Raw genomic sequence first — 11,939 nt, 5'->3', positions numbered from 1 at the left:
TCCTCCGGGAGCGGCCGCTCGAGGGACGAGCCGAGGAGGCACACCCTCGGTGGCGATCATCAACCCTCTCTTCATCATCAACAATTCAACGCGGCGCAGCAGCTGCATCCCCTTCATCCGCATCATTTGCCGCCACCACACGGCCAGTACGGCACTCCGCCCTCGCGACACACCACCATGGATCTCGAGGTGAATCTTTACTCGCGCAACATGTAAATACATACATACATTCTTATTGTTTGCGATGATCTCTCTCAAATTTCGATTTCTCCCCCCATTTCCATTGTCCTTCGCCTCTCATTAACGCTTACCTACCCTATTGTCGCAACATTGACGATATCTCTATTCAACTTGAAGTATATAATGAGAGTCTGCTTTATACTCAGAGAAATAGACATACATTGAAAGAAAAGATTGGCTGCTGCAGCAAATTAGATGGTACAATATGGCATAGCATTTTTAATTGGCTACAGCAGCCAAATTTTGGTTGCAGCATCCAATTAAAAATGCTATGTCATATTCAGCCAATTTTTTCTTTCAGTGTAGCGATGATAAAACTATAATGACGACAATTGTACAAATTTTGTACACAGTTGGAAAATTTGTGTTAAAAGTACATTTCACGCGGAATTGATAAGCCGGAAGATTCTGATTATATCGATAATTAGAATCTTCTGGTTCGTTCATTTTCAATCAGAATTCCAATTAATCCCACCAAACATTTCTTTCAGTGTATATATAAACATAGTTCTCGCTTTTATGGTTGCTTCATTATTTTTCTCTGAGTACACGCTATTATATAATAGCAGAACCTTATAAACAGAACCCTTTTTGGCTTTCTTTATCTTCTCTTCAATTATGGTATGTATCTTTCATTTCGCGTGATTTCGATGCGAGTTTCTAGTTTCTGTTTTCTATGCTTTTGATACACTTCCATATTTTATGAATAATTCATTTGTTTGTTCAATTTTTACATGTAATGTTAATTATTACCCGTCATACAGATACATTTATGTATTATATCTGTATTGATCATAAAATCTCTCTATAATGTGTGTATAAGAGGTTTTATATCATATAAGATAACATTTCTTTATTTATCTTTATGTATCATATCGAAGTTTCCTTCAATAAGGCTTTCCTTTCTCTCCTTTTCTGTGTCGATGTTTGAAGTGACTGAACGTTTTCCTTGCTACATGGAATGGTTCTTTAATGGTTCATAAATTGCATAAATAAAGCCCGTGGTGAACACAGTAATGAAATCTTTTTAGAGAAATACGAAATTGAAAAGAGAACTGTAACTCTTACGCGTAGATCAAATAAAACTTAAAATTTTGCAATAAATATTACAAAATATGTACGTAAAATACTTATTATTTCAAGTACTCTGCTTGTGCAGTTTAATTTGATTTTTTTATGTCATGATAAATTAGAAAGATAATTTAAAAAAACGTTTTTATTGTCATCTACTCCTTTCATATTTCCGACAAATCAGACGCGTTAAAATGATTCTCGAATGCATGGACGTTATCAACGGCACTCCAGTTTTGCTGGCGTCTCTCTACGTGCCGATATAATTTAGGCTCTTTCACGTGTGCAACATGTCCGAGTGTTCTGCATGAGTTTGCATTTTTACAAGAATATTTGAAAATGAAAACCTTGCTTATTTTGTTTGACAAAGTAAAGTCGCATTTTATTCGCAAACAAAATTCTCACCGGCGTATTATTTACGCTCAGGCATTTTGATAATCTCGATAAACGCGGGTTATTCCCCGTAGCTTCCCAAGGTTATGGCAAACGTTCAGTTACCCGAACATGTGTACGGAAACGTACACATCGTTTGTGCAACGAGGGAGAAAATCGTTTTCCCATCGAGAAGAGACCGTAGTGGAACACACATTTTTCATTTTGAGAATGTTTCATTCAAGACAACCGCACGGGTCTACTCGATCGTACTGAGGGTCACCGTTTTATTTATGGCGCACGTGAATGCATACACATTTTACTCTTCGTCCCGGACTCTTTTCATCCCGAACTTCCTCCCTTTTCTCGGTCCGTCAGAGGAAAGTACATACACTGTTTGCTTTAGGAACATTCGTCTTATAAGTTATACAACGTTCACGTTTTTGCGCGATCAAGCGTAAACTGAAGAATGCACTATAAAACGGAGCAGAATTGATTCTACTTTTCGTATAGCAGGGTAAACCGAATTCTTCTCCTACATGAAAAGAACAATTTTGTGCTGAAATATTTAAATACAGATCTGAAAATAACGTTGCGATATTGGACTATCAAAATAATTATATAAGACACATTGAAACCAATTGCTAGAATGTCAAAGTTTTTTTGCAGCATTACTAATCGCACTTGAGTTTCCTATTTGTTTCCTAATTATTTTAATGGTTTAATCAAATTATTCCAGATCTGTGTTTAGCTAAAAGAAGGTACAACTTTCGCTTGTTGCGATCATTCAAGGATTATTTTATTTCTACATTTTCTTATGTAGTTTTCTTTATGGAGACAAAAAATTATGATGACACTACACTCAAGAAAAAATTGGTATTGAAATAAAGAATACAATTTTTATTTACATTGTTACTGTTAGCGACGAAATGTCAGTTATGCTCCAATCATTTAAAAACTAATTCGCAGTTGTTGATTTAATTCTGTGAATAGTTTTTAAATGATGGAAGCATAACTGGCAATGATTTCGTAACGACGTGAATGAGGATTTTATTAACCTCAATTCAATGTAGCAATTTCTCCTTAAGTATTGCGTCATTATTATGTTAACTCGATTTCCATGAGGAAAAATACATAAGAAAATGTAGAAGTGGAAACAATCCCCGACAAAAGTTGTACTCTCTTTCTTAGATAACTTTAATAAAATTATTCTTTCTGCGTAGAGATTTCTGCGTGCACAATATTTCAAAAAATACATAAATATTATTTTTATCTTGTAATGTACTCCGCGAATCGCTAATATGCATAATTAAACTTTTCATAATTGATGAACGTACAAACTTATGATGTAATTAAGCTCTCACGACGTTATTGCAAAACTTCCACGAGACGCATAATATGCATCGTAATACCATTAAACCTAATAATAGATAAAAGATTACAGTATCGTTTGCGTGCAATATCCACGTACATTAATTATTGGGAAATATTATTGATGAAATATAATTCGCGCACATGCGGTGTTTAATGGAATTATTTATATCATATGTTAATCACATTTAACTTATACGATTAATGCAGTACAATTTCTTCACTTCCAGATAAGTTGTGGATAACCTTATCCAGGAGATATCTCTTAGATAAAGTTATCTAGAGGCGAAGAAATTGGGCATAACAGCCGATTGTTCTATCTTCGGATAAACTATGTGGTAATTTACTTTCTAAATGAACAAAAGAGTAAAAAATTAAGAGCATGAGGGAGTAAGAGAGTAAGGCAGTGAGTTGAAGTTTACCGAAAGGTGGAACAATCTAGTCTAAATATTACAACAGTATACGTATTTAATGAGAAAATAGCGGACATATTATGTTTCTGTATAACCTACTTTAATATCGGCCAGATATCTTATGCGACTAATTTAAAAACAAATTTTTAAACCATCACATGTTAACTGGAAATATTATGCGATACCCGCAGCTTATTACTTTAGCGGGCACTGCGCGGTCAAGAACCGCCGGTAACGAGAGGAAGCGGTTAATTAATTATCATCCACCTACGATGTTCTCGTTCATCGTTCATCTTTCTTGCGTTCATCGTTTCCGATAATTGAAGGGTACCGACATATTGAACATAAACGTATCTACATAGCTCGTCCTCTTAACGTCCCAGATTTCTGACTCATTTTTCTGCACTTTAATTACCTGGATATTTAAACTTTTAACGTTAATCGCTTCGTAATTGCGGATAATGTTCTAGGGTCTGCATCTTTAACGTTTGAACGTTTTAGCAGCAGCAGCCATTACCTGTTATAAATATATTCGTCTTTTTAAATAAAATTAATAAGTCGGAGGAATTTAAAATAGTTAGGTATGTTTAAAGAAACATTAAATTCATTTGAATAAAAAATATACACTGTGTTTTATTGCTAGTGAACGCACAACTAAATTGATCACATCAAAATAATTTAAAAAGCTAGTAAAAATATTAAGGTTATTTAAAATTTATCTTTGTGTTTTCACAAAATCATTATTAGCATGAAAAATATATGCATAAGGGAGAAAATGAGAGAATATTATTATCTTATAATCCTGTGTTTTGTACGCGTATAATGAACACCGCGAAGATTATAAAATTATTAATAAACACCTAATATATTCTTTGACTTCCTCTTTATATAGACTGTATAAAATATCAGTAATTTCAACAAACTAAATATATTTCATTATTTACAATATCGTGTAAAATTTGTATTTATATAAACGTTTAATATGTACATATTTGATAATCGTTAAATTAATTCGTAATTATTTATCAACCTATTTCGCGTAAAAAACTTACAAACTAAAAAATTTACAAGTTTATAAATTTTTTTTCACTCGAGAAGATAATGTAAATTTATATTGAACTGATGACCAATTTCGCGAATGAATTTCTATTTGCTGTTTATTTATTTTGAATATTATTAGTTGCAATTAGTAATTTAGACATCGTTACGCTTCGTACGTCGCGCTCAAAAGATCTGAAGATCATGGCACATGTGGATATTGCACGATCGATTAGCTCTTGGTACGTGGTTATTGAACATCCTCGGGGTGTCTCTGCGGTTTGTAGGAGATAATCGAACTCGGAGCGCAGGTGGTGCACATTCGAGATAGCGAACATATGCGAGCGTTACGTCATCATGTTCTCCAGCTTTGCCATTAGTTGGCGACCCGCTCGGTTTATAATATCCTCTGTTGCGATACAACGTGACGTGGTTTCATAAAAAATGAAATTACGTCTCGAATCATGAAATTACATTGCTCAAAACAGTCATGGAATCATATTTTCAAAACCGCATTGTCAAGTGAAGGTTAATTAAAAAAGTAAAAGTTAATTAAAAAATAATTAACAATAAATGTATAAAATTTACACGAAATTCTAAATAAAGTTTCTTGATTTTCATTTTTCTTTAATTGATTTTCTTGAAGTCTAAAAATTTAGGTAAATATATGAAAATAATTTTGTTAGACTATCACGATAATTATGTAGAAAATTCAAACATGATGAGCGATGCTGCAAAAAATGTTGTCATTCAAGCAACCAACTTGAGCGTCTTATATAATTATTTTGACGATTTCAACTTTGAAATATATTTTCAGATCTGTATTTTACTAAATTTTAGATCTTCAGTAAAATTGTTAATTTTTTAATGTATTTTTACCTTTACATAATGTGAAAAGATTATAATATGTAACACTACTATTTTTAGGAAACATTAATTAATTCTATTAATTGTATTGCTCGTGAAATAATTATTTATTGTAAATATGATAACGTTGTAGGTACCTACAACGTTTGGTATGAATCTGGATGTTGAAAACGTCGAGTCAAAGAGCCGGTAATCACGTCCACGATAAAAGCAAGCAAGCTCAGCAATCTCGCTTCTTTCCTCACACTATATACATATATATAAATATATATATCTCTATTCCTATCCCTCTGGTTAGCTTGGCGCGCACAATGACCCTAACCCTTCGTTATAGTTATGCATTCACGTGTAACGGGTGCTCAGTTTTTCCCTTCTCTCTCTCTTTCTATCTCTTTTTTTTATTCCTCTTGTCTTTTCTATCTTTTAATCTCTTATCTGAAAGAGTTGCCAACACCGTTCCAGGTTAAATACATATCCCGTTCTCGAACGTGAATTACGTATGTAAATGTTGCATATCATAAGCACCGATCTTGCAGTTCTCGTAACTTTTTATAACGAATGCGATAATGTAGCTGCGTAACAAATCAATGTGTCGGAAATAAGGAGTACCTACGCACAATCGCATTTTCTTTTACATAGTGTATAGCGTATATGCATTTTTACACCCAGGAAATAACGGAAAATTCCATACAAGGGACAGGATTGTAATTTAAACTCCCTGCGAGTATTTATTTTCAAACACAGCTGCTATTAATTGCTTTTGTATGTAGCATCTCGTAACGGAAATGACGAAAATCAGCGTTTTTCTGATACATCCAGATATACTCCATTTATACGTTTTATTCTATTTACATATTATATTGATTATATTAGCAAATATGTATATTTAATTATCTGTATATTCGTTATATCACGTCCTCACTTTAAAAGTGATACAAATAAAAAATATGATTTTCGAGTTATTAATGAATAAATTAAATAATTATCCTAAAAGATATATAAATATTATCTTTATCAATTATCAAAAGTGAGCTAATGTAACTTCATAAAAAAATTATCAAAATTATCACAACAAATTATCACAAACAAAAAAAGGGTAGTTTTTTAAGGGATATGAAACGAAAACGACAAAAATGACAGCTGATCACGTTAGAAAGATATTGTTTTTCGTATTATTTGATTAGTCAATAATTTCTGTCGAATTGAAAAATATGATTTTTTTTTCTTTTCTTTTTTTTGAGAAACTTAATTGTTCGAGTTATCATGAGAGTATCACTTTCGAAATAAGGAAACTATTTAAATATAGAAAAAATACGATAGGCGGTAGGTACTCCATATTTCCTTGTATCTGGATTCCATATAAGTGTATATATGTACCTTCTCTTTTATTTTTTAACCACATTTGACAAACTACATAATCGCATATCTCTGAAATCATCATGTATAAGCCATGAAAAACTACGTTTGAAAACACTACCCAAGCCTCTGATCATTTTTATCTTTGTTAGATGCCAACGTTAAACAAGGATAAAATGATACTCGAAGGCATTCGGGTAGTGTTTTTGAACGCACCCAAAGAGGAAATTAACATTTTAGGATATAATTACTGATTTACGAAGCGTGAGGACGTTACGCAAGTAATGATTCAATCATCGCGAACGCTTTGACGTGCTTCGAAAACCGAAAAACGATTCATGGAACACGTTTCTATTACGAACAGGAAACTGCTGCCTATGTATCGCAGTATTTGCAGCCACAATTTACGCTCGAGTTACACGGCCGGCCTGTCAACGAAGAGCAACTCTATCGCTAGTGATTGGCGCTTTTCTTACTCGATCTCTTTCTCGAAACAATTGTTTCCAGTTAATTGTCGGTTTTTTCGTTTTTCTTTTTCTCTTTCTTCCTCTCTCTCTTTTTCCCCTCTTTTTTCTACCCCGCAACGTATTACACATCTAACTGGTTTTTACTTTGTGTGTGTGTTTCCGTGTTACCTGCCGTGCCGCCGACAGATGGGGACCAAGTCTCGCCAGAGAAAGGTAATTTTTTAAATTTTCATGTTTTTCACGCAAGATTGCCTGCGGAATCAGTTCTTTTTCTTTTTTTTTTTTTCGTCAACGTGCATGTCGGCATGCTGACACGATCGTTTTTCTCTGAGTGGGATCTACGTAATCCTCGAGTTGACCTCGTGTGTCTAATTATTCGCTCGGAAAATATCTTTATGAATGTATTCACAGCGGAAGGTAATAAAATTCTGAGTGATACCCTATGCAGCACACTTTATTCGAGAAAAATCCTGAAAATTATCTTAGGACGTTCAGAAGACATAGAGATGTATTCTGGTCGTCTTAGGTGTTCCTTGGAAGTTTGTGCTATGTAGGATAACTGATAATAAATTACACCGATGATATAGATTAGAAAGATTCGTTTTTTTAAATGCTTGATTGTGAGTCTTATTTGATATATCGATTATTTAAATGCGTTGTATTTTTACAATAATCGTATAGGTCATCTATAATAACGATCACGGTATAAAATGTTCAGTAAGATTTATTACAGAATAGTCAAGCGCTTTTACATACAAATCATACTAAATTTTCAATTCCGTACGCAGTTTGTACAAATGCTTACAATTTTCCGCCGTTATCGATTGGCAAATCGTTCGAATTTTAATCAGCACAAATCGATAATAGACTAATGCTAATTCGGTTTTATTAGATTTGAGTTAGGTACATACAGGAATGTTGTTTCTGAACACATTAACCCGTACAGCACAGAAACCTTTCAGAGGTATTTCAGAAATAGTTTCTCTGATGAATTGAAACATCTCAAAAACAGTACAAAAAACAGTGCAAAATGTTTCTGCTCTGAGGCAACTATGGAATAACAAAATATCAGCGATTCTTGCATTTAAAACTTTATAAAAAGTTTGCTGAAAAAAATCGTATTGAAAAATATCTTTAGCCTTTCTGAAATATTGCCGAAAGGTTATTGAAATGGCTAATCTCTCTGAAATATGTCAGAAATGTTGTTGAAAATTTATTAAAATAAATTTAAAATCTCAAGAATATATTAGATCCTTTAAATCTCATAAATATATTCCTAAATTAATTTTTATACAAAGCTAAACGAAACTATACTTTCAAAATACATTTTATTTACTATCTTGAAGTTTAATTTTAGGGGCTTTAAATTCTAATTTTTTGCTTACAAGAAATAAGAGCTCCGCCGCGTTTATTTAACGGCGCGTGGCGGTGATGTTGCTCTTCAATTTTATTACGTGTGAAAGATTTCAGAAACATTTCTGTTGTAACATTTTATATGACATTGCAGAATTCTTTCAGAATTGCTGCACATAAAACGTGAAAGGTTGAAATTTTACAACTTTTCTGAAAGTTCTTTGCAACAATCGGTGCTGTATGGGAAGTGACTTGTATGATTTCTTCTTCACGAATGCCACTGATAAGCAATTCATGATACAATAACAGGATCATAAATAAACTCGTGGATCATAAATGAATCGAAACCTTACCGAATTCGCGTGCTTTCAGTCGCCTCTTCCGCGCGGCTATCCACCCCCTTCGGCGATGCTTTTCGATGACGACCCGGGCATCATGTCCGAGGTGGAGACTTCCAGCACGGGATTTCGGCGAGGGGGCAAGCAAAGAAGTAGCCTACCCGTCGTACGAACGCCCAGTAAGACTTTGGAGCGACCACTAGGTAATTTGTGATATATATTGAACATAAAATAATACCCCCTAAATCTGAATCATTGGATAATCACTGATATCAGTCCTAAATATGCCATTGTTAATCAGTGCATGAAACAAATGCATTTCTGTTCTTTTTAGGACTGGTGTTCCTGCAGTATAGGAACGAGACGAAGAGAGCATTGCTGCCGAACGAGATTACCAGTATAGATACCGTCAAAGCTCTTTTCGTCAGAAGCTTTCCGAAACAACTCACTATGGAATACCTGGACAGTCCTCACGTAAAAGTTTACATACACGATAGCAACAAGGACATGTTCTACGAACTCGAAGATCTAAGGTAATTTTTATGCATATTATAAATATATTCTGCTAAATTTCACCTTTTATTCTCAAATGGTCAAATGTGATATTTCGAAGAACGTAGTCTGTTGTTAAATATATTTTGCTCTGCAAACAATTTAAACAATTATTTTTTATTTATTACAAAATCTATTGCAAATATTCGCTATTGCGATGTTTTAGAATATTTTAGAAGCTTTGCATAGAGTTGTTTAATTCCAATTTATTTAATTTTCGTTATGACAATATACGGAAAGAACGTATTTGTTTCAATGGTGAATTTTAATAAAGGAACAATGATTGCGTTGCAGCGCAACATAAAAGTGATTGTTTTGGTTTTTAGATCACACCTGAGAGATATTAGGGATCGCAGTGTCCTGAGACTTTTCGAGAGTGCCGATGGAGTGACGGGGATGCCGGGACCCATGGGGGTGCCGGGTGGCGGCGGCGGTCTGCCTCCCCATTGGGAAGATCAGAGCTACTTCAGCGAACCGGAATTTGACAGCGAATATCAGCATCAGCACATTCACAAGAGCAAGGTAAGTGCGAGTTAACGAGCCTCCATCCTTAGTTCGTCGCTTTTATCCTCCTTCTTCGAAGATGAAATTGATTAGTTCGGTATTTTTTTTTTACTCAATTTTTACGTAATATAGTCTGCGTTATAACGCAATATTACATTGAAAATATATCTTCTTCAGCCCATTATGCAAAATAGGATTACGAAAATTTGATAATTATATTTAAAGTATATGACTCACTCGAGGGAGCTACAATAGAATATTCTTTGTTAATTGAACGTATAAGAGAATATTTTATAGAATAATTTTAAAATATTTACTTTATTAGAGGGACAATTTCTTTCGTTTAATTTTGCATTTTACGTATATCATATCTTAATAGCCGGTGTGAAGTTGGCCGGAACTGTCGCTGAAACCTATCAGGAACTGTAGAACTCTTCGAGAACTTTAGAATTTCGTGATAAAAATTAATTTTGGCGATACTTGGGGTGCCACGCGAAGTTGGTACCCCATTTATAAAATTTTTTTTCTTTAGCTAAATCAGCGGAACTATTGTTAAAACTTAGCAGGAACTGTAGAACTATTGTGGGTGCAAACGGAACTGTGTATAAAATATCGATTTTTTCAAAATGGGGTACCAACTTCACACCGGCATCTTAATATCTGTAAAGAACATTTTGTATTAAAATTCGGAGGAATATAAGTATAGAGGTCATCATAAGATATTCTTTTTATTTGAAAAAATAAATAATTTGTACTTTTTTATGCACTTTATAAAAAACGTACTTTTCATAATTATGTCTGGAAAGATATAAAGAACATCATAAGATATTCTTTTTTATTTGAAAATGAATAATAAATTGTACTCTTTTCTAACCTGAATAGTTGAATCAACTAACAAAGACACAACTATTTTTTTTTTTTTTTTAAATACCGAATGTTTATAGAAATATTTTTTAAGATTTATTATAATAATTAGCAGAGAGAGTATCATGTATAGAATATGTATTCTCAATAAATATTAGGAGATGTATTTTGTTAGAAAATTTTTAAGGAATCAAAGAATATAATGGTTCATAAAAGTTTATTCGGCATACATCACATATACACAAAATACATATATTATACATCACTAGGGCTAAGTCTTGAGCTTAAGCAACTGAGGCGTACGTTACTGATCGATCAAGGCGATTTCCGTCGCGCAGTTAAGTTTCCCTTCTCGCCGAGGTCAATCGATCAGCACACACCTTAAAATCGCGATGAGTATTTTGTTAAAAGCGATCATTGTTATTTCTGATCAGTTTTTTTGAACTTACAATATAATACTGCCCTTCTACAACGTCAATCGTCCTTCACTCCATTAATAAACATTTTTTTAATTAATAAAATTTTATCTTTGTGTACGAATTATTGCGACATTCAGCGCATATTTTTGTTAGAGAAACTTTCAGCTACTTGTAAAAGTAAATTCGTAAAAATGCTGTTTGTAAAAATGTTAATAAAAGTTTCAGCCAACTTGTATGCTTTTATAAAAAAATATCGATGTGGATTTAACATCATAGTTAAAAATCCACATAATGTTGATGTTTATATCGACTTTAATTGCGGTGTTTATATAATTCTTGCCATGGTGTTGATATAAACATTAATATAGTGTAAATTTAACATGGTTTTCAACCGTGGTGTTAAATCCATACTTATATTTTTTAGAATATATAGGTCGACTAAAATCTTCGTTAATATTTTTACAAATTTACTTTTACAAATCGGAAGTTTTCCTAAGAATGCACAAATAAACTTATTAGGATTCTAATATCTTTAACAAGATTTCACAAGATTTTTATAAGTTAATTATTAATTTTTACTAACAAGAGTGGCGACTGTTTCTTGTCACAATTGACCTCGTACTCGCCCTCACAGTACTGGAAGCTTCAGACTTAATTGTCATACAATTAATCGGTCAGAATTGCAAATAAATACGATCGGCAAGATGTTTTGTC

At 33.2% G+C, this 11,939-nt stretch overlaps 1 protein-coding gene across 15 annotated transcripts in view; it reads left to right on the top strand.

Annotated features, from left to right (window-relative positions):
- The first annotated feature begins 6 nt into the window (after positions 1-6).
- The window catches only part of LOC108767867 (coiled-coil domain-containing protein AGAP005037), a 114,426-nt gene continuing 102,493 nt past the window's right edge, over positions 7-11,939 (top strand). For all 15 annotated transcript variants that reach the window (XM_018517959.1, XM_018517952.1, XM_018517960.1 and 12 more), the window contains exons 1-5: positions 7-189; positions 7,382-7,408; positions 8,921-9,089; positions 9,221-9,419; positions 9,765-9,960. In XM_018517959.1, coding sequence (XP_018373461.1) covers positions 178-189; positions 7,382-7,408; positions 8,921-9,089; positions 9,221-9,419; positions 9,765-9,960 — 603 coding nt within the window. In that variant the 5' untranslated portion in view covers positions 7-177. The remainder of the gene's footprint in view (positions 190-7,381; positions 7,409-8,920; positions 9,090-9,220; positions 9,420-9,764; positions 9,961-11,939) is intronic.

Source organism: Trachymyrmex cornetzi, unplaced genomic scaffold (assembly GCF_001594075.2).
Source record: "Trachymyrmex cornetzi isolate Tcor2-1 unplaced genomic scaffold, Tcor1.1 scaffold73, whole genome shotgun sequence".
NCBI lineage: Eukaryota > Metazoa > Arthropoda > Insecta > Hymenoptera > Formicidae > Trachymyrmex > Trachymyrmex cornetzi.
This window is presented reverse-complemented; position numbering and strand designations above follow the sequence as displayed.